Genomic DNA, 23112 nt, shown 5'->3' on the forward strand with positions numbered 1-23112 from the left:
AAGTTAAATTTAAGAGCCAATCAGGTAATTTCATAATATAGAAGCTAGGTTTAAGAGATCAGGAAGTAGACTCTGAAGTCTGCATGTTCTGTGTAAGGGATTCAGATTCAAAAATTTTTTGAATCATGGTGCCACTGTGTTACTAAATAAAAAAGGATATATCCGCCCGGACTGGTGTGGCTCAGTGGATTGAGTGCTGGCGTGTGAACCAGGGGGTTGCCGGTTCAATTCCCTGTCAGGGCACATGCCTGGGTTGTGGGCCAGGTCCCCAGGTGGGGGTGTGCAAGAGGCAACCAACTAATGTTTCTCTCTCACATTGATTTTTCTCTCCCTCTCTTTCTCCCTCCCTGTCACTATCTGAAAATAAATAAATAAAATCTTTAATAAAAAAAGAGAAGATATACCCCCAATCTACCAGTTTCTACCTTTTATATAAATGAAATGCCTGGAATAAGCATTCAGATGCTTTGACGTATCAAACTTCATATATTTAAGGATTAAATTAGTTACTGAGTTGAATTCATTAAGCCACATAGTTTGTACGTTAAATGAAAGTGCGTTTAATGCATTAAAAGTGGAGATGTATGACAAACCTTGCTTAGCAGGTATAGCTAAATGAAGATGCTTATAAGTTTTTCCAAAGCCCATTTATGTCAAATATTTACAGAAAATAGCTCTGTAAATTTACTGAACTGGAGGTTCATAAATCTTAATCTTAAAAATGTATTTTCATGAGCATACTCTACAGTCTGTTCATATATACAGAGGATTTCCTTTAAAATTTTCTTTATAATTTAGGAAGTGGAAAAGGAATAATAATGTTCTATTATTAGGAGGAAGATGTAAGTTTTTTCTGTTTCTTATTCTTAGATGGGAATGATGAACAACCCTAATCCTTATGGTTCGCCATACACTCAGAATTCTGGACAACAGATTGGAGCCAGTGGCCTTGGTCTCCAGATTCCGACGAAGTCTGTTCTACCAAATAGCTTGTCTCCGTTTGCAATGGACAAAAAGGCAGTTCCTGGTGGAGGAATGCCCAGCATGGTGGGTAGTAATCTGTCTGCAGTTTTGTCTTCACACTGGCATTTTAACAAACTTTCATTCCTTCTTCTGTATACTACAATGTGATGGGGGGCCCCTGTGATTAAGGAGGCTGGTGCCCTCCTTCCAGTTCATGTGGTGTTTTGTCACCAGTGATATTGATCAGTAAGGATGCTGGTCCAAATAGGAACAAATGGTGTTGCTACAATGAAAGTTTTGGGGGTCTGCTATAGTGCGCAGCTTCTGCTTGTGAGCATGTCTGCAGGACAGGAAAGTGGAGCCTTTTTCCTTGGGAGGGACTCTGGCAAGGATTCCATTCCTAATGAACATAACTACTGATTTGAATATGATGCTGCTGCAAAGAAGGAATTTCCCTGTCGAAGTTACACATTGTTATAAACAGCGATTTTTGTTATGGAAAAAATCTCCAACATTTCTAAACATTGCTATTTTTCTAAAATAAAACTGTCTAGTTGTAAAAAAAATTGTCCTGTAGAAATATTATTTCTCTTTCAGATGTCTTAGTTTTTTGCTTTGTGTCATGTATTTATTCAATACCTATATTAGGTACTCTAGGAAGTGAGGCAATGGGTATAAAAAGATGAATAAAAAATGGCATCTCTGTCCCCAGAAATGTTTACTTTTATATTGGAAAAACGAAATTTCTTCCAGAGTTTCTAAAAGCTAATTTTCACCCACCTAAAAGATCCTGTTTCCCAAGAAGCTCCTTTGTTCTCCAGAACCTGTCTTCGACATATTCTTTACTACAGATTCTTTGCTTTTCCCTGCCCCACTGGAGTTTTACCATGTCCTTCTCTTTTCTTTTGTTCTCTGTGTATTATTCATTCTTTGATTATATCTTTTGATAATGTAAGTACTTTGCTTTCTTATTACACTGTATTTCTCAATGGTAGGAGTATCATTTATTTTGGAATCTGTGTCAAAAATGGAGTCTGGCTTATAGTAGACTGTCCTTAAAGGTTTTAATTGAAAATGTATAGGTTCATATTTATTAAAGAGCAGATTGTGACATCTAACATTAAGTGTATCTTTATTGTTTTCTCCCTTAGGGCCAACAGCAGGCCCCTCAGGTCCAGCAGCCAGGCCTTGTGACTCCAGTAGCCCAAGGGATGGGTTCTGGAGCCCACACGGCTGATCCAGAGAAGCGCAAACTCATCCAACAGCAGCTTGTCCTCCTCTTGCATGCGCACAAGTGCCAGCGCCGGGAGCAGGCTAACGGGGAGGTGCGGCAGTGCAACCTTCCCCACTGTCGCACAATGAAGAACGTCCTAAACCATATGACACACTGCCAGTCAGGCAAGTCCTGCCAAGGTGAGTGAGCTCAAAGGGTTTGTGTGCTCAGCAATTAGTATTTATGTCAGAGAGAAGAGAAAACATGATCAACCCTGTTTGAGACTCCTTTACTAATAATGTCTTCCTCTGTAGTAGGATATTCTTTTGAGTATCATTTTGTGTGTGACTATCTAGGGATGTGGTAGGAGAAGAAAGTTTTAAAGCACTTCCTTTTTGTGATGATCCTCACCAAGTCTGATTTGCCCCAGCATAGCATACTTAAATATTACTGTTTGCTAACTATCCTGTAGCCCGATACTAAGACAGTATTACCTGCCTTAATACAATTCATGTATTTGTGTTGTTAGAAATCTGTTTTTATGGAATAAAGTAGACTGTACAGCTTGGTGGTGAAAATATGGGCTCTGGAGCCAGACTGCTTGAGTTTGAATCCCACCTTGGGTACTATACAACTTTGTGCAAATTACCACCTTTTTACCTGTTTTCTTAACTATGAAACATGAGTACTAATAGCTACCCTGTAGTGCTGTTACGAAGATGAATGTTAACATCTGTGGCACTTGTTAAGTGATCGGTAAATTAGCTGAGATTAATGTAAAAATGTAACCTGCATTTGGGGGCGAAAATAATTTTTCTTCTTTTTAGTGGCACACTGTGCATCTTCTCGACAAATCATTTCACACTGGAAGAACTGTACAAGGCATGATTGTCCTGTGTGTCTCCCCCTTAAAAATGCTGGGGATAAGAGAAATCAACAGTGTAAGTGATTAAGTCTTTTTTAAATGATTTATTTTTCATTGATTTTCAGGAGAGAGACAGTTGCATCTATTTGTTGTTCCACTCATTCATGCGTTCATTGGTTGATCGTTGTATGTGCCCTGACTAGGGAGTGAACTACAACCTTGGCTTATCGAGACAATGGTCTGACTAACTGAGTTACTTGGCCAGGGCAGTGATTAAATCTTTTGAAGCTTTTATAGCAAAAGGATTCTTAGATTCTACCCAGTGCAGTTTGGTGGGATTTAAAGAATTTGATTTTGTGAAGTTCCTATAACTGCCTAGTTATCATTTTTCATTAATTTCATATTAACGAGGTTAGAATTAAACTGCTTATTACCTAAAATAACATGCAGAAACTTAGTCATTCTTTATAAAAATGATAGATGTACTTAAGCTCCACTTTTAAATTCATGAAAACTTAAAGATCATTGCTTTTAACATTGTACAAGCTACTTCTGGCTCTATACCTGTGAACTAAATATTTAGATAATTCAAAATTATATTTGAAGAGAAAACAATGGAAATTATTTTTAGAAGTCTGAAATGATGCGAAGCTTTTCTTAGAGAAAAAACAAGTAAAAAGGTAGGAAGATTTAAGTGCAGCTATCACATCTCTGCTCTAGAATCTAAACATTAAGCACTTGGAATTGAAAGAAAAATTTGGAGATACATATGCAGCATGTAGAAAAGCATTTTAACTTAATAAATAATGAAGTCATACATAGCCCAGTAGAAAATTGAGACTAGGAAACAGTTCATTAAAGGGAAGAAATGCCAAAAAGTTCACTGTTAAAGTAAGAAATGAAGTACCATCTCTCCCTTCATATTGGCAGAAATAATGCTACCTAGTGTTGGCATTGGTACGGCTCGGAGGCATTATTACACCACTGCTAAGGACATTGATTCAGCTTGTAGAAAGGCTTTTGGGTATTTTGGATCAAAAGACTTTTCATGTCAATGATTCCCTTTCACCATTCAGTTTTGTATCTAGAAATTCAAGGAAATAATGGGGGGAAAGATGCATGTGTGGAGATGTCTCACAAAACAGTAATTTTTGTGATTTTTAAAATTCATTTAAATATGTTGGTCTCTTTTTTTAACCATCTTTAATGTTGTAATACCATTTCTTTTGTCTTCTGCAGCAATTCTGACTGGAGCACCAGTTGGACTTGGAAATACCAGCTCTCTAGGGGTTGGTCAGCAGTCTACACCCAGCTTAAGCACTGTTAGTCAGATTGACCCCAGCTCTATAGAAAGAGCCTACGCAGCCCTCGGACTGCCCTATCAAGTAAATCAGATGCCGACACAGCCCCAGGTACAGGCAAAGAACCAGCAGAATCAGCAGTCTGGGCAGTCTCCCCAAGGCATGCGGTCCATGAGCAACATTAGTAAGTTTGTGTTTTTCTAGTGACTGATGTGTTATTGGTTGTGTCTATAAATGCTATATAAAATACAGGATTATCTGCTTAGATTATTTTAGTCTCTATGTGTATATACCTGTTTTTGTCTCCCCCCCTTCATTTTTTTTGTTACATGATTAATTTTTGGAATAATTTTCAAAAGATTGTAGTCCCCTTGTAATCCATATACCAGAGGCAACTGCTACTGGCTTATATCCTCTTAAATCCTTTTATGCATATGTGACTTTAATTTCTAGAAATGGGATCCCGTGTGTTCTTTTTTTTTCTCTCTCTCTTCTCCCATGTGTTATTCTATAACAGATTATTTCTCTTTTTTAAATTTATTTATTGCTTTTTTGCGGGGGTAGGGGAGGGGGGAGAGAGACATCGATTTGTTCTATTTATTTACATAGTCATTGAAGGATTCTTATGTGTGCCCTGACCAGGGATGAAACCCACAGCTTTGGCATACGAGGACAACGCTCTAACCACCTGAGCTACCTGGCCAGGACTATAATAGACTATTTCTTTAGCATAATAGGGCCATATATCACTTTCCATATCTAGTATAACCTTTTTAGTTCTATAGTACTTCGTTATATTAAAAATATAATAACAGTTGGACATTTAGGTTTCTAGCTGTTTTGTTGGTTTGTTTTTGAGTTTTTGTTTGTTTTTACTTTACTATTTTAAGGTTTTATTATTTACTTTTATAGAGAGGGAGAGAAACATTGATCAGTTGCCTCTCACACACCCCTAACTGGGGACCTAGCCTGAAACCCAGGCATGTGCCCTGACTGGGAATCAAACTGGCAACCTTTCAGTTCTCAGGCTGGTACTCAGTCCTCTGAACCACACCAACCAGCCAGAGCTTTTGTGCTATTTTAAACTATGCAAAGAAATTATGTTTGGGCTTGAAGTGTTCTTCTGGTTTGAAATGTGTATTAATGAGTGTGGATGTAGTTAGTATAGATTTCCACATATGTATCTGGCAGCAGAAATGGTGTACCTTTTGAAATAGTTTATTGAGTGCACTTGTTTGCCTACCCTTCCTGTGATATGACTGAGAGGGGAGGGGCCAGTGAACAGTGTTGCAATAGCCTAATTGGGGGTGTATTTTTTCCCCTCTAAGACTGTGGTAAAGTAAAGGAGCCTTGTTCTGCGATTATCACTTTCCTGTTAGGCAATTGAACATGTAGTTCATTTTGTTTACATAGATACCACTTACTGGTGGTAAATCCATGACTTTTTATATTTTTAATACTGTCACTTATTTTTTTTTAATCTTTATTTATTTTTTAGACAGAGGGGAAGGGAAGGAGAAAGAGAGGGAGAGAAATATCAATGTGTGGTTGCCTCTAACGCACCCCCTACTTGGGACCCGGCCCACAACCTAGGCATGTGCCCTGGACTGGAAATCGAACTGGTGACCCTTTGGTTTGCAGGCTCGCACTCAATTCACTGAGCTACACCAGCCAGGGCAATACTGTCACTTTTATTTTAAGATGAAGTTCTTTAACTAGAAAATAGTCTGATTCTGAATAATCCACCATGCTTTTTTCTTGTGAAATCTGATTTTCATCCTTCTGTTAATGTTTGCAGTAGGCTTCAGTTTCTGTCCATTGTTGTTTCATTCTAAATTAGGAAACAAATTGGTTACACTATTCCAGAAATGTAAAGCTGTTGTTTTAACTTAAGGAAGTATACACTATTCATGACACAAGGTGCTAAGTTGTTAAATAATTATTGTGTTAGGAGTTTTTAAAAATGGCTCTGGCTGTTGTGGCTCAGTGGATTGGGTGCCAACCTACAAATCAGAAGATTGCTGGACTTCATCCTACCCACCTTTTTTTTTTTTAAAGATTTTATTTATTTATTTTAGAGAGAAAGAGATGGAGAGAAACATCAATGTGTGGTTGCCTCTTGCGTGACCCCCACCAGGGACCTGACCTGGCCTTCAACCCAGGCATGTGTCCTACCTAAATATGGAACTGGTGACCCTTTGGTTCTCAGGCCAGCACTCAAATCCACTGAGCCACCCTAGCCAGGGCTCGCCCCTTCTTTTCTATCTTGGGTTTTTTGTTTTTCTTTTAACAAGGTGGCTTTTTTTCCCCTCTCCCTCCCATGTTATAAGAGTGCATATTCCTTGAATTTTAGGTTATACTGCTAATAATTACATGTGCTGCTAGTACTTTTTCCCCTAATTTGTTGTTTGTCTCTTGACTTTATTTTGATTATTTATTTCTCAAATTTCTAAATGTCCTTATAGCTTCTAAGTTTGGGGTCTTGAAAGGGTAAAAATTTCTTGCGATATTTTCTTCTAGTGCTTTTATAGCTTTTCATTCATTCTTTTTTCCCTTTTTATGGCTTTTTTATTTGTTTTTTTATATTGGTATTTAAAATATTCTATCTTGTTTTTTGTTTTGACCTAGATGCTAGTCCTATGGGAGTAAATGGAGGTGTAGGGGTTCAAACTTCGAATCTTCTTTCTGACTCCATGTTGCATTCAGCCATAAATTCTCAAAAGTAAGTTTTATTTTGGTGCTCTGTGGTCGTTTTTTTAAAACATCTGTTAAAATTTCTACAGTGTTTTAGCTTTTTTATTTTGAGATATCCTTGATGAATAAAGATAAATAGAATGTTTGCATCCATACTTTCAGGCTTTCTATATCCTATTTGAAATCATATCAGTTATTTGGGGTAACCTATACCTTCCCATATGCAGTAAGAAGTTGTAAGTATGCAGCTACTTACACAATGAGTTTGCTCTGTCCCAGTGTTAAGTATTAGTCCATTGCCCAGTGACTTCCCTGGGATAAGCTGTGTCAAAAAGACAGCATAGTCTCATAGCAGAGACTTAGCCTGCTAAAAACCCACATCATCTTTCTCCACTCCGCACAGTGAAATGTTGTGGATTGACACCTTCCCTCACAGAAACAAACACGTGCACTATTTCCTCCCATACTTCTTCATTTAGCAAATAGACTTGTCACTGTGTATTGGACCCATTGTGGTCATCACTTTCAACTGGACTTAAATGAAATCTCATTGCTCCCTAAACTTCACTAAAACTGTTTCACCACTCCTTTTTAAAGCCCGATGATGAATGAAAATGCCAGTGTGGCCTCCCTGGGTCCTATGCCAACGGCAGCTCAACCATCCAATACTGGAATTCGGAAACAGTGGCATGAAGATATTACTCAGGATCTTCGAAATCATCTTGTTCACAAACTGTAAGATTGTAGGCGTGTCTTATCCATAAGGAGTTACCATGTCACCATATTTCCAATCTGCCAGGCACTTAACCCCAGGAGGAATATTACTGATTTTTCTATCGCCTGGCTGTTGCTGCTAATACTCTTCTGCTCCTGTTGCTTTCTTGCTTCCTAGCTCTGCTTCTCAAGTTTTTCACCATCATTTGTTAGGAGTGTGATCTGTTCTGCCTGGTGACAGTAATAAATATGAGAGTTAAAAGTTATTCATTTTTCTGTCACTGCCTTTAAAAAATTCATGAAAAACTAGGTCTCATCTCATTAGATTATGACAGTGCAAATGTTTTGTTATCCCTGATAAGTTTTTATTACGTTGACAAGTTGAATCTGGTAGGATGATCTTCTGATCCCCCAAAAGTATACATAACAACATTTTGTGAAATAGTTTGCACTGTTTGTTGAGAATATGTACCGGCACTCTTGTCTCACAAACACTGTCTTGTTAAAGAGCGCTTCTCAGGATAATGAGGGGAAAGGCAAATAGTGGGAAATCATAATGTGCCCAATATCAGAAAGAAGATAGAGCTTGGACCTCACTGACTACAGAGCTTACACTTCAAACAGCACACAATATTTTTAATTCCTGAAGAAAACAATCTTTTTTTTCCTTCACTTACTTCGTTCATTCCGTCCATATTTTTAAGTTAATGAACAGAGATAATTATTTAGGGTTGATCCTCTGATGACTTGATGGTAAATGTGCTTGTGGGGGGGGGTTTCCCATCAAGTATTTTTCTAAACTTCCATTTATTCCTTCAAGTACTGTACAACAGAAAATGAGATATCCAACTGATAAAATTAGTAGCTAGAAATCACATTTGTCAGTTTTTAGGAACACCTAGTGCCAAGCATTTTGTAGGAAATGGCTAGAGCTTAAAAGACATGTAGCAGAATCATCATGCATTTTTGCCCCTTCTACTTCACGTTTTTGATCTTGTAAGATCTCATAGTGATGGTTAAGTTTTATTTTACTAAGCTGTGAATAAATTTAGAGGAGTAGAAGTATCTGAAGGCTGTTATAGATTTATACTGTAACAAAGGTCAGGTTTCTTCACTTCCTTCATGCAAATTGCACGGTGTAATTTTTTGCTCCATATTAGAGTCATAGGGAGAGTTCAGAGAGTATATTTATGGAGTCATTTCTTACATTCTGGTCAGGAAAATCTTTTGTTTACTACAAAGAGACAACTTCATTTAGGTCAGTAATATTTGAGCACATTCTACCCCTCGTTTTTAATTTTATTTAATCTGTGTATTGTACAAAAATGAGAAAATATTAATTAAACGTTTAAAGTACTGTACATTTCTGGGATGAGATTGAAAAGCTAATGTGATATAATAGTGATAGTATCCTCTGTTCTTAGTGTTCAAGCCATATTTCCTACTCCGGATCCTGCTGCTTTAAAAGACAGACGAATGGAAAACCTAGTTGCATATGCCCGGAAAGTGGAAGGGGACATGTATGAATCTGCAAATAATCGAGTGAGCACCTGTTTTTTTCTATATAAAGTCAGAGATGGACCTGTTCTGGTTGCTTAGTTTATTCCTAAATAAACTAAGTATCTTCTGAAGTACATGAAGTAGCAAGTACATGCTACTTCATGTACTTCAGAAGATACCCTTTAGCTGTCCTGTCTTATTCTCATTGTGCGTAGTCAAGATAACAAAGTAACTTTCTTTGTTAAAGTGTATGTTGCCAAGAATTTTACATTTTTCCTCTAATAACGTAGTGCACTCATGGGGCACTTTATCTGGGCTGTCCTTCTGTCAGCTTAGAAAGTGGTTGAGCTGTTTCTAGCTCTGTGCTATTTTCACTAGAAAATGGTGAATCAGCTGCAAAGTATTTTCATCTCAAGTAGTACTGCAGTTTCTCTACATCATTTGAACTTTCTTCTCTAGATTGGCACTTTTTGTAGCATAGTCTTTGCCTGTGCTCTAAATTCCTAGTACATACTTTGTAAACCTAGTTGAAGAGGTCATGCTTTACTATGTAAATTCATAATAAAGCTGCTTTTCACATGATCATTCTGAAATAAGCTCATACTTGGAATGATCATCTGCCTACCTCTTTAAAAAATGAAGCTAAAATCTGTTTAGTTCATTTTTTTTTCTGTTACCTAATGGTAATTCTTGTATTTTTTTCTCACCTCTGATGTATTTTCAAAATTCAAAAAGGCGGAATACTACCACCTGCTAGCTGAGAAGATCTATAAAATCCAGAAAGAACTAGAAGAAAAACGAAGGACTAGACTACAGAAACAAACAATGTCAAATGCTGCAGGCATGGTGCCGGTTCCCATGAATCCAGGGCCTAACATGGGGCAGCCACAACCAGGAATGACTTCTAGTAAGTGCTCTGTGTTACATTTGATTTGGGGAAAATTTGGTAATAAATGGTTTCTCACCAGAGTCATAAATTTGTATTCACTTATGCAACTATTCTAGAGTTTCTGAATGACTTTTTTTTTTTTGTCTTTGCAAAGAAAATAATTCATTCTTTGGTAAAAACAGTAGCTGAACAGTATATTTAAGATTTTTGGACATGGTACTTAACACAACTTGATAATCTGGCATCATTTTAGAGTCCAGGATACTCTTCTGTCACAGGGACACCTAGAAAATGATAGCCCGCAGGTTCTCACTGACTTACATATGGTGGGCAGCCAACAGACGTAGACTGAGCAGGTTCAAAGGCCACACCAGCTTTCATACACCCTAAGAAACAGTATCGTGTTTCTTACATTGACAAAATACGTTCAAACGCTAAGAACCTTTTTTTAGAAGCATCATTTAAAATTCGTCTTGATAGTTTCAGTGTTCTGGTTATAGCAGCCCTCTGAACCTAATGAATTAACCAGGTAGTTGGGATTACTTTTCGTTGCCTTATTCATTCATTGACTTATTAATGGGTTCTCAGCAGTGAAATGTGGAGTTAGATACACAATAGTGAGAAGGAATATGGGCTACTTAAATGATGTGAAGAGCTCTGACCTGTGTGGCTCAGTGGGTTGGGCATCTTCCCACATGGTGAAAGGTCACCAGTTCGATGCCCAGTCAGGGCACATGCCTGGATTGGAGTCCAGGTCCCTAGTTGGGGGCGTGCAAGAGTCAACCTACTGATGTGTATATCTCACAGATTGATGTTTCTCTCCCTCTCTTTCTCTCCTTTCCCCTCTCTCTAAAAGTAAATCAATAAACTCTTTAAAAAGACGGGGGGCGGGGAATGAGAACAAAAGATATCATAAGTATAATAATAAGCAAGCCAAGGAAGATATTTTCAATATTAAAGGTACTAATTTTCTTAATATGTAACCTGAAGGGAAAAGAAATAGATGAAACATTATGAAGAAAAGTAGGAAAAGGAAATGAAAGAATCAGTAAAATGAAAGAATCAATACAGACTTTTTGTGCGTCTCTAAAGGTTAAAATGAGCTTTAGTGACAGCATGACTTAAAAAATATGTGCTATGTGTAAGAATTTAAATGGTTGTTCATTCCCTTGACTCCAGTCATTCCATTCTTAGGAATTTAATTCCAAGCAATAATGATATAATTGGCACAGAAGTAGTCACAGCATAATTTATACTATAGAAACACCCTGAAAGTGCCCCAATACTGTATTGCTAAAGTAATCATACAGCTCTACACTAGAATATTGTAGTTGAGGCATCCTTGGAGCATTCCCTTTCTGCTCAGGCACCGGGAAGATAGGCAGATGTAACCAGCCATCAGGAGCCATGTACTTAAAGGTGATGGTCAAGCTATGGCTGAGAGAATGACAGCTCCATAGTGATTCTACCTACCCACTTTGAGCAGACAGCACAGCCCAAGCTTGCTGCTCGCTCCACAAAGATAAATAACAACTAGGAAGGATGCAACCTGGGGTCCTTGAGTAAAACTGCAAGGGAAAGCCACATTCAGCATGATAGAAAAAGTATTTGAAGAATTACTCTGAAAAACATTTTCAGAAGAAAAAATTGCTACACAGAAGAAATTAAAACAAAAATACAGCAGAGGATGGAAAAGGCAGTGGATTATTGACCAAGTTAAAAGCCATATTATCAATAACAGAACAGAAGGTAGGACTTAAACAGCTTTATTTTAAATGGTTCAAAATAAAATGGGAAATTAAAAAAAGAAAATTCAGATCATTAGGGAGATGATAGATACTGGGTTGGCAAAAAACTTCATTTGTTTTTTTTTACGTAAGATGACTCTAATAATACCTAGTTGTCTTTAACTTCATTACAAATAGTTTTGTTAGATTGTATTTTGACAGCTATCATATCAGTGTGCATTTAAAAAAATGAATAATCAATTTTTTTTTATTTGAGTGCCAGCCTGTGGCTCAATAGATTGAGTGCAGGCTCAGTGGATTGAGTGCTGGCCTGTGAACCACAAAGGTTGCTGGTTGGATTCCAGTCAGCACATGCCTGGTTGACGGCCAGGTACCCAGTGGGGGGCGCTTGTGAGAGGCAATCACACATGGATGTTTCTCTCCCTTTCTCCCTCCCTTCCTCTCTCTCTAAAAATAAATAAAAATCTAAAATAAAACAATCAAAATTGATGAATTTTTGTGTAGCTGTTTTAATATTGAGGATGGAAGAAAATACGCAACATTTCTGGCATATTATACTTTATTATTCCAAGAAAGGTAAAAATGCAACTGAAATGCAAAAAAAGGATTTCTGCAGCGTATGCGGAGAAGGTGCTATAACTGACATGTTAGTGGATTTATGGATAAAGAGTGTGTGTGTGCGCGTGCGCACATAACAAAATTTTGTTTGGCAATAAAAAAGAATATCTTGCTATTTGCAGCAACATGGATGGATGAGGGGGTTTTGTGCCAAAAGATGTAAGTCAGGCAGAGAAAGACAAATATCATAGGATCTCACTTATATGTGGAATCTTTTAAAACAAAAACAAGCTCATAGATTCAGAGAACAATTGGTGGTTGATAGAGACAGAGGATGAGAGGTGGGCAAAATGGGTGAAGGGCATTCAAAAGGTACAATTTCCAACCCTGGCCCATGGGGCTTAGTTTGTTGTAGTGTCGCCCCATAAACCAGAAGGATGTGGTTTTGACAGTGCATCTCTCTCAGCCCCTGCCTCTCCCTCCCTCCCCCTCCCTCCCTCTCTCCCTCTCTCCCCCTCTTCCCCTCTCCCCCTCCCTCCCCATCCCTCTCCCCCTCTCTCTCCCTCTCCCCCTCTCTCCCTCCTTCCCTCTCTCCCTCCTTCCCTTTCTCCCTCTCTCTCATTAAAAAAAACCCTTCAGTTATAAAGTAAAAGTCCTGGGTATGTAATGAACAGCATTGTGACCATTGTGGTTAATACTGTGTTGCATGTTTGCAATACTAAGTTGCCAAGAGAGATGATCTTTAAATTCTAGTCACAAGGGAAAAAATGTAAGTCTGTATGATGAGGGATGTTAACTAGGCTCACTGTGGTGATCATGTCACAGTGCATACAAATACCAAACCATTATGTTGTGTGCCTCAAACTAGGAGAGTCGATGACCGTTTCACATTCAGTGTGATGCATTGAGTGAGTTTTTTCTATCTAATTTTTATATTTGCATAAGAAATTGTAAGAGGCAGGATTATGGAAGACTTGAGCTTTGGGGGTGTTCTTGTTTGTTTTTTGCAAAGTATAATACATTATATAATCAAAGGGTGACTATCATATGTGGGTCTGCGTATTGGTCTAGAAATTTGTAATAAGTTACTGTAAGCAACATATATGTGCAGTCTGAAAAAACCCTGATTATTAACAAGGTTGAACAGGAGCTGACTCAGGTTTTTGTTTGGGGGGGGTTCTGTCTTTTATTTTTTAAAGATTTTATTTATTTTTGAGAGAGAGGCGAAGGGAGGGAGAAAGGGAGAAAAACATTGATGTGAGAAAGATGGGAATTGAACTGGTGAGCTTTCTGTTCACAGGCCAGCACTCAATCCACTGAGCCACACTAGCCAGGACATTACTCAATTTTTTGAAAATTTAAAAACTTAAAGAGAAAGTTGATGACAAACAAGTATATATATTATTATCTGATTTTTATTTTTTTAATTGTAGCATATTCCCAGGAAGTAGTCTGGAAGAAATAAATACTAATCTTTTAGCATTGGTTTCTTGTGGGGGTGGTAGGATTCCTGTATAACTTAGTGTTGTGTTTTATGAGATTTTTGGTTGTCTGATCTATGTGTGTCTTGTGCATTAACAGTATTTATTTAAATATGAGTGGTTGATATTTTAATTAATAGTTTTATATGTATACTTATATTTATCTGTAAATATTTACCTTAAAAGCTCTCATCAAACTGTTCCTTCAAATGTTAATCAGATGTTTCTTATGATTAAAAAAAAAATTGAGTTACCTAATAAGCCGACAGAAGATTTAGGACAATTCATGCCATGCAGTCAGTAAAAAAGAATTGTTGTTGTATGTCATAGTTGTAGGCGAGAGTGCTTGGGCCAGATGTAGGCAGTAGGATTATGTTTCTAATTTTTCCATTTCCTTAATATCACCAATTTAAAATCTGGGTTTCTGGCTTTCTGTAAAAATGGAAGGATCTAGCAGATTCGGCTCCCTCTCCTACAGGGGCACCGTTGTCTATAACTAGAGCTGTGGCTGTGCTTTTTCTGCTTCACCAGAGTCCTCCCTGTTCCCTGTCGTTTCGGGCGCTTAGTCTTCTCTACTCATTGATATTAACTGCCTGGCCCCTGCTGGCATGTAGCTTGCAGCACCTATCCATATTACTGACAGGAGAAAAAGTTCCTTGTATATTAGGTGAAAACTTTTCTATGAAGTGTATGTGGAAGATTAAAACTATTAATAGAGGTTTGTCTCTTCTTACTGTGTTCTCTAAATTTCTATATAGTTTACACAAAGCTTAGACAGGTAATTTTGTAAGTCTTTCACAGTTGCAATTAAAAGATTTTATGACTAAGTGTTCAACATTCTTCAGGTTTTAGTTTGACTGCATTATTTTATTAGGAGCAATATTAGTGGTAAGTCCTTATGAAGTTAGTAACTTGAGTTTCAGTAAGTCACTTAGTTGTGAGATCATTCTTTATTAAACAAAAGTGATAGCAGAATTTGAGAGTTGTCTGAAGTGGTGGGCTTGTCTGTGCAGCACAGTGGACCAAGCATGTGCCGAAGGCTTGAGTGCGTAGTGCTTCCGGTGGGGGGTAGACAGGATAGAGCTGGGTCACTACAAGCGTGGTATCTTTTCCAAGGGTGCTGTGGAAAGAATTGTTTGCTCTGCTCACCATGATGTGGGAAAGATTGGGAAGTGCTACACTAGAGAATGTGTACATGATCCAAGAAAAAATTAGAATCTTATGTATTCATATTTTAATCTCTTAATTTCTCTTTTTTGTGTGTTTTTTTAAAAGGTACATGATCTGTAGTGTGGTATAATGTGTATATTATTTAAAGTCAGTGTTCACATTGGGCTCGTGTACATAAAAACACGTATCATTGGGGTACACAATCAAATTTGGTTACCAGACAAAATCTGTGGCCCTTGTCTACGGAAGTATTCTGCTGCATACAAGCCAAACAGTCTAGTTTAGTCAAATAATAGCATGTTAAATGTTATGATAGCTTTTTTTTTTAATTAAGAACTTTTTAAAAAAGATTTCATCTATTCATTCTTGGAGAGAGTGGAAGAGAAGGAGAAAGCGAGGGAGAGAAACATCAATGTGTGGTTGCCTCTTGCACCCCTGACTGAGGACCTGGCCTGCAACCCAGGCATGTGTCCCGACTAGAAACAAACCGGTGACCCTTCAGTTCCCAGCCCACACTCAACCCACTGGGCTACTCCAGCCACGGCAGCTTTTTTTTTTTTTTTTTCTTTTTAATTTAAGATTTTTACATTATTTTCCTGTCAACACTGAAAGCACAGTAGTTCCTAAAACCATTTGGAGATTTTGGGGGGGGGGGATTTCCCTATATTTCAGAACTAACATTTTCTTCAGATCCTGTCTAATTCATAGTTTTTATTGTTTTGTGATTCAGGCTGAGTTCTTCAAGATACTGCTAAAAATACTTTGTGGCATTTTTTTTCAGGGAAGGAAGCTGGCTGAAAAAGATACTTTTCTAACCATTTCTCTGTTCCCTACTAGATGGCCCTCTGCTTGATCCATCTATGGTCCGTGGCAGTGTGCCAAACCAAATGATGCCTCGGATAACTCCACAACCTGGTAGGTCATGGAAGAAATCCGTGTATTTAACCGTGGCCTTTTTTTTTTTTTAATAGAGTCCCTGGTGTACTACAAGAATATACTTCCCACCTTGATTCTTGCCTTAGGCCAGCAGCAGGTATCATAATTAATTACCTGCTTAAGGAATCTGAAAATCTTTTGGAGTTGGAGCCCAGGAGAGGAAGAGAAGGATAAAGAGCAGATTGGCTGGCAGGTCAAGGGGCAAAAGACATTAAATGATCAACATTCATTTAAAAACAATTGGCCAAAATGGAATTTATATTACTTAACAATGCCCTTCTATGGCCACTGTGAATTAAATAGATTCATTCACCGTTGAAAACAGGTTCCTTTATTTGTTCTGATAAAATGATGTGGAATCAGAAGTAAAAACTTCTTTTATTCTTTGATTCCCTGAAGGTGTTCAGATCTAATATTTTACACTTACTCACAGGTTTAAATCAGTTTGGCCAGATGAATATGCCCCAGCCCCCTATTGGACCCCGGCAAACCTCTCCTCTTCAGCACCATGGACAGTTAGCTCAGCCTGGAACACTCAACCCAGTAAGTTTGACCTCTTTGGGTAATCTCTTTTGGTCTTTACCTGACATTTTTTAAGTCCTTTTTGTTTCTACTTCAAAAACAAAAATGTTTACATTTGCTTAAACAGCTAACTGTAAGTGCTTAATCTTTTTCTTTGATTCTTTCTGTAATTCTATTGTATGTGGCCATGATATAGACATGATTAAATGACTACATGTGTTTCAGAGGTAAGATAAATAAGCAGTGAAAACCAAATCCTTAATTTTCACCTCTTTTATCTATAAATTGCTTTCAGAAATTTAGCCTACAGAAATAATCACTGATACTAAAAGGGTGTACTTGGAAGAGAATTCATGTGAAAGATGTTACACTGCATACTCTATTTTGAAAAAAGGCCATATCCTGAATGCACATTGGAGGATTTGTTCGGTCAAATTATGGTACATCTGTAAATTGGAATGCTCTATAGGCAATAATTTGAGAACTTATATGATGGCACAAAAGCTTTAAATGGAAAAACCGGTTTCTAAAGAGAGTATGTGTGTGTTATGGGATCCGACATAGCTAAGATCTGTCTTTATTATAATCTACATAAAATAAACATTACAAGAAAGATAATACTTCCAAATGCTCCTCATAGTCATAGTACTGGAAAGCTCATAAGAGTAGCCAGTCACCTTTCCCTGGAGTCTCAGTGTTTGGTAGCTTGCATGCTTTGACACAATCGCCTGTATTCCCCCGGAAGGAAACTGTCTTTTGCAGTGGAGGGGCAGTTACTTGGTCCTTGAGACTGGAGAAAAAGGTGTCTAACCATCTCGTTGCTCCTAATCCTATTCTCAACTTTTGGTTGGCTCCAATCCTTACCTGTCTTTCAGATTTAGCTAGTGCCTCTAATTCTTGAGCCTTTTTTGGATTTGTCTGACGTAATGTCTTTCACATTTAATGAGGAGTCTTATTTAGTCTTCATTTTAATCTGTAATACACATACCTTTCTTAGATTATGGAAATTTTGGTACTTCATAATTTTTTATTAAAGGCCTGTATTCAGGATAATTTTGGAAATGAAATGTAACAATTCATTGTGGACCATGAATGTTACAACTTGTTCAGCCACAACTTGTAAGATTTTACTTGTTTGTACCCATTTGGCATCTTCCAGTTTGATCTGTTACCGTACCACCGACATGAGCAAAGGTCTAGTGAAATTTTGATTCATTCTCCTCACTTAACAGAGTATGCAAAGAAATAATTACCCCTATTCTATCAGAGTTCTGGATGCATTTATGTACCAGAAAATTTGTAATTTCTGTAGATTTAAGTCTAAGTAAGCTATGAGGCCTTCCTCCATTATCTTGACATGAGAACCAGCTGTTGCACCACTTTCTTCCTTCCTACCATAACACCACCCTCCCATGGCAGGGCCAGAGCAGTTGGTGATTCCAACTGTGCTCCCATGGGATACCTGTAATGAAGCTGTGTTTCTTTGTGTGCAGCCTATGGGCTATGGGCCTCGAATGCAGCAGCCTTCCAGTCAGAGCCAGTTCCTTCCCCAGACTCCGTTCTCAACACAGGGATTGAATGTAACGAATATGCCTTTGGCTCCGACTGGCGGTCAAGCACCAGTGTCTCAAGTATGTCTCACAAATGGATTTTCTTCTCATTTTTGATGATTTTATTTATTTATTTCTAGAGAGGGGATGGGAGGGAGACAGGGACAGAAACATCGGCGTATGGTTGCCTCTCACACACTCCCTACTGGGGACCTGGCCATCAACCCAGGCATGCGCCCTGATGGGGAATGGACCCTGCAACCCTTTGGTTCGCAGGCCAGCACTCAGTCTTCTGAGCTATACCAGCCAGGGCTGACCTAGGTTTTTTACAGGGAAGGGTAGCAGCAAATAGTGGGTGAGAGGAAATTATCTTTTTAAGGCTTTAATAAAAACAGTTATAGACTTAGTATTCTGAACAGTGAAGAGATTAATCTGTGGCATAGAGCTATATTAATTGTTAACAAACCAGAAAAAAATTAAATTGATGGTTTTAAACTCATTAAAAGGCAACCTTGGTGATAACTGCCATGCAGAAGGAAGAACTCTAGCTAAAGAGCATACAGAGGCCAGAAAATACTGTACTCAGCTGTTCCATGCCCCTGCAGTGGCTGAAGCCATTCTGCTGAAATTTTTGACGTCTGTTTAATTTTACTATATTATCCAGAGATATGCTCCCCTAATGACAGGATTTTTATCATATTTTAAAATGGAGGTATTCGTTGCCATTTTCTGTTTAATCAGTTTGCGTCCTTAAATGCATATAAACTACCTATGTAAATACTACTTTTAATTCTCTTAATTGCCATCTTACTGTGTTTTTCATTTTAACAGGCACAAATGTCCAGTTCTTCCTGCCCGGTGAACTCACCTATAATGCCTCCAGGGTCTCAAGGGAGCCACATTCACTGTCCCCCTCTCCCTCAACCAGCTCTGCATCAGAATTCACCCTCTCCCGTACCTAGTCGTACCCCTACCCCTCACCACACACCCCCAAGCATAGGGGCTCAGCAGCCACCAGCAACAGCAATTCCAGCCCCTGTTCCTACACCTCCAGCCATGCCACCTGGACCACAGTCCCAGGCTCTACATCCACCTCCAAGGCAGACACCTACACCACCACCAACGCAACTTCCTCCCCAAGTGCAGCCTTCACTTGCTGCTGCTGCTTCAGCTGACCAGCCACAGCAGCAGCCTCTCTCACAGCAGAGTACATCAGCATCTGCTCCCACGCCGACAGCACCGCTGCTGCCTCCGCAGCCTGCCACTCCAGTAAGCAGAGATTGGGGTTTAGGCAGCATCGTTTCAACTGTACTGTGGTGTTAAAGTACTTCTGTGCTGTGGTATTTCTATTATCTACCGTTTCATCTCTTACTGTTGTCTTCCCAGTTAGGGACTTTCTTTTCTTGCTTTCTTTCTTTCCCTTCTTTCATTTCCTTTTGTACTACCTAACACAGAAGTAGTTCAGAGATTTTGTTTAGGTCTGCTATTGACTCTGCTGTGGTTTGTGTTGTATTCTGAGGCGTCAGGGCATGTAAGGGAGATCACAAGAGGAGAGCTGGTAGTATATTTAGTACACCCACGTGAATTTTAAAGAATCGTTTTCAAATGGTCTGAGCTATAGTATTGAGAGCAAATGAACAACAACAAAGTCATGGATTTACGAGTGTCTGTGGTGCTGGCTAAGGTTAGAAAATTACGATCTAAGATGAGAAAGGTATGGGCCTGGAACAACTTGCAGCTTCCTTGTATTATATATATCATGGTCATCTAAATTCACATCTAATAGTTGCATCTTTACTAATACAATTCTGTGTGTGAAGGCTTAGAACCTTCTACTTGATGGCTGATACTGCTGTTTTCGCTCTCTGTCATGTTGCTGAACTGAGAAAACCCATTAGTCACAACTACTTTATAGAACACTGTTCTTTAGCGACTGGTTCACCCTGGCGTCTGATGGGCAAGAAAGGGCAGCATGCAGAAAGGAAACTTGATTTTATTGTATATGAGGTAGTTCCTGAAAATACCAACCTCTCCTTATGAGGTTCTTATTGGAAAACTTAGGGGAAAGGTAGAGTGGACAGTTAGGCCATTAGAATGTGATCGTTCCAAACAGCTACTCAGTATGAGGGTTCATTATAGTCTACATTTCTGGACATTTGAAACTTTTCCTAATGAGACATTACAAACAAAACAAGATAGTCAGTTATCCTTTTTTTTCTTTCCATTTCTCTCTTGAGTGTGAGCTCCTCTTGGCAGTCATCTGAAACCTCCACCCCTCACACACTGCCACAAAATGATGGTCACCAGAGAGCCCACTGATGGTTCTTCTATGTGCAGCCAGTCAACCCATATTTTTAAGTCTTCAATCTCCTGTTCTAAAAGCATAATTACAAGGGGGTGAAATAGACAGTAAGTGAAAGCACAATAAGTGGATATAATTATACCAGCCTAGAAATAGATGGTTAACCATGCCATCCTGTTGTATAGCTTAAATTCTGGTTGTATAATTGGCAAACTTTTTGTGTTTTTCCCCCCTCTCTCTGCTTAGCTTTCCCAGCCAGCTGTAAGCATTGAGGGGCAGGTATCAAACCCTCCATCTACTAGTAGCACAGAAGTGAATTCTCAGGCCATTTCTGAGAAGCAGCCTTCACAGGAAGTGAAAGTGGAGACTAAAATGGAAGTGGATCAGCCAGAACCAGCAGATTCTCAGCCAGAGGATATTCCAGAGGTGAGAGTAGGACAGTTACTGTTATTTGGTTAGGAACTCAGTCTAGGAATCAAATTAAACATGTTAACAGGAAAGTATTCTGATAATTAGATCTCATTTCATTGATTTCCATGCGAGAAAAGGGTCTTTAGATATGTCCACGGGGAGGCAAGGGGTGGAAGTAAGACAGTGATCTTCCTGCATCCTCTTGCATGTCTTTGGAATACTAAAAAACTTACCTTGCCTTTTAGACTAAACCGGAAGACTGTAAGGTGGAACCTGCAGAAACAGAAGAGAGAGGCACTGAATTAAAAACCGAAGCAAAAGAGGAGGAAGACCAGCCAAGTACTTCAGTTACCCAGTCGTCTCCAGCCCCAGGACAGTCAAAGAAAAAGAGTAAGTCTCTTAAGCTCTGTGTTCTTGGAGGCAGGAGAAAAACCAAAGAGTTTGAAGAGAATGGGATCAGGCTTCAAGCTCCTTGGGCATTGGAAATTGACTTTAATGTGGTTTTATTAGTCTTGGAGCCCTTGGCCAGCTCTCTTCATTAACTAATATTAGAAAATAATATATTGATTTTGTTTGTTTAAGGTATGTAATTTCCTGGAATCACTGGGTCAGTCATGCCCATCATTTCTTCAGGGTTGGCTGGTTAACACCCTATCAAAATTGTCTTTTTCAGAGGAGGAAAATTAACCAATTATGAAATGCAGAAAATAATAGCAATCATAACATTTATCGTTAACCTACAATGCACCAGGCACTGTCGTCACACTTCTGCATTCTCACATCTGATAAGTTCATGAAAACTGCGAGGCTGTCGATCCCTTTATACAGGCCAGAAAACTGAAGGTCAGCAAGGTTAAGTAACTGACCCCAGCTTATTCAGCCAGTAAGTGAACCAGGTGGTTTAGTAGAGAAGTTTGTTTTGAAACATTTTGCTGAACATAGGTTAATCAAGTCGAGTGAGCAGCACTGCTTAAGACAGTGTTAAATTCAGGCATTTCCCACAGAAATTAACTTGTTTAGGATGAGAACTAACTGCAGCTCTGGTGACCCCTTCAGTGGCATGCTTAGGACTTACCTCAGGAGTGAGTCTTCTGGCTCCTGGCGATCATTAATGCAATGTCCTTTAAAATGTTGGAGTTAAAAAATTTTCATTTAAAAATAAGGTTGTATATATGACATGTTATTTTAAAGTAGGCTACAACAAACCTGGTCCTGCTAATAGGATTCTCTCTTTAGAACAGCTAATCTCGTACTGGCCGGTACTTAGTTGGTTAAAGCATCATCCCGATACACCAAGGCTGTGTGTTCCATCCCCAGTCAGGGCACATACAAGAAGCAACCGATGAAAGCATAAATTAGTGGAACCACACATCAGTGCTTTTCTCTATTTCTCCCTCTCCCTTCTTTGCTTTCCCTAAAAAATCGGTAATTAAAAAATTTAAAAACCTAGCTGACTTCACAAGTTTGCTCAAATCCTGTTTGAGTATGATGAAGTATGAGAGACAGAAGCCTCTCCCATCTGTCCGTTTTTTTTACCCCGTGGCAACCCCCACAATGAGGTGAAAAATACCTAAAGTGCTTAAATACATACCCTCCTGAAGATAAAATTAATTTGTAAATAGTACAAATAACAAGGTCTCTGTTCAAGTGTTTTTAAAGCTCAAAACTAGACCCTTAATGACTACCTCCTTGAATGATAGATTAAATTGATTCCACTTAGGACACGCCTGTAAATCTTTCCTGACTTTCGGGAAACATACTGAAAATGCATTTGAACATAATGTGGTCAGCTGAGTCCAGTGTTCTGGCAATAGCAATTTAGTTCTGTTTCCTTAAACTACAAACTTAACATTTGCAGTTAAAATTGTAACTACGTCTTCCTCCTAAACACTAAAACATAATGAGGGACTCTTCAGTGCTTTTGATACCTTCATTGATAAGACAATGCCAGGTCCAATTTCTGGCTTATTGAATACTGATATCACAACTGAATGAATGCTTTTTCTTTTTTTTTAATTAGTTAATTTTTTTTGAGTTAATTTATTTTTATTCAGTTACAATTGTCTGCATTTCCTTCCCTCCACCCCACCCCAGCCAGTCCCACTTCCCTCCCCCACTTCTTCCCTCCCCCTTGATTTTGTCCTTGTGTCCTTTATAGTAGCTCCTATAAACCCCTCTCCCCACTATCCCCTCCCCACTCCCCTCTGGCTGTTGTTACAATGTTCTTAATTTCAGTGTCTCTGGTTATATTTTGTTTGCTTTTTTCTTTTGTTGGTTATGTTCCAGTTAAAGGTG

General features: G+C 38.6%; 1 protein-coding gene across 2 annotated transcripts in view; it reads left to right on the top strand.

Annotated features, from left to right (window-relative positions):
• Positions 1-23112, top strand: part of EP300 (E1A binding protein p300) — a 68498-nt gene that overhangs the window by 23838 nt on the left and 21548 nt on the right. Inside the window, exons 3-16 of one of the 2 annotated variants that reach the window (XM_024579053.3) lie at positions 871-1047; positions 2115-2376; positions 3004-3117; positions 4281-4526; positions 6971-7064; positions 7634-7771; positions 9175-9292; positions 9986-10157; positions 15934-16011; positions 16466-16575; positions 18048-18185; positions 18936-19373; positions 20653-20832; positions 21063-21207. In XM_024579053.3, the coding sequence (XP_024434821.2) occupies positions 871-1047; positions 2115-2376; positions 3004-3117; positions 4281-4526; positions 6971-7064; positions 7634-7771; positions 9175-9292; positions 9986-10157; positions 15934-16011; positions 16466-16575; positions 18048-18185; positions 18936-19373; positions 20653-20832; positions 21063-21207 (2410 nt within the window). The remainder of the gene's footprint in view (positions 1-870; positions 1048-2114; positions 2377-3003; positions 3118-4280; positions 4527-6970; positions 7065-7633; positions 7772-9174; positions 9293-9985; positions 10158-15933; positions 16012-16465; positions 16576-18047; positions 18186-18935; positions 19374-20652; positions 20833-21062; positions 21208-23112) is intronic. The other variant, XM_024579054.3, reaches the window with a different exon arrangement.

Source organism: Desmodus rotundus, chromosome 3 (assembly GCF_022682495.2).
Source record: "Desmodus rotundus isolate HL8 chromosome 3, HLdesRot8A.1, whole genome shotgun sequence".
Classification (NCBI taxonomy): domain Eukaryota; kingdom Metazoa; phylum Chordata; class Mammalia; order Chiroptera; family Phyllostomidae; genus Desmodus; species Desmodus rotundus.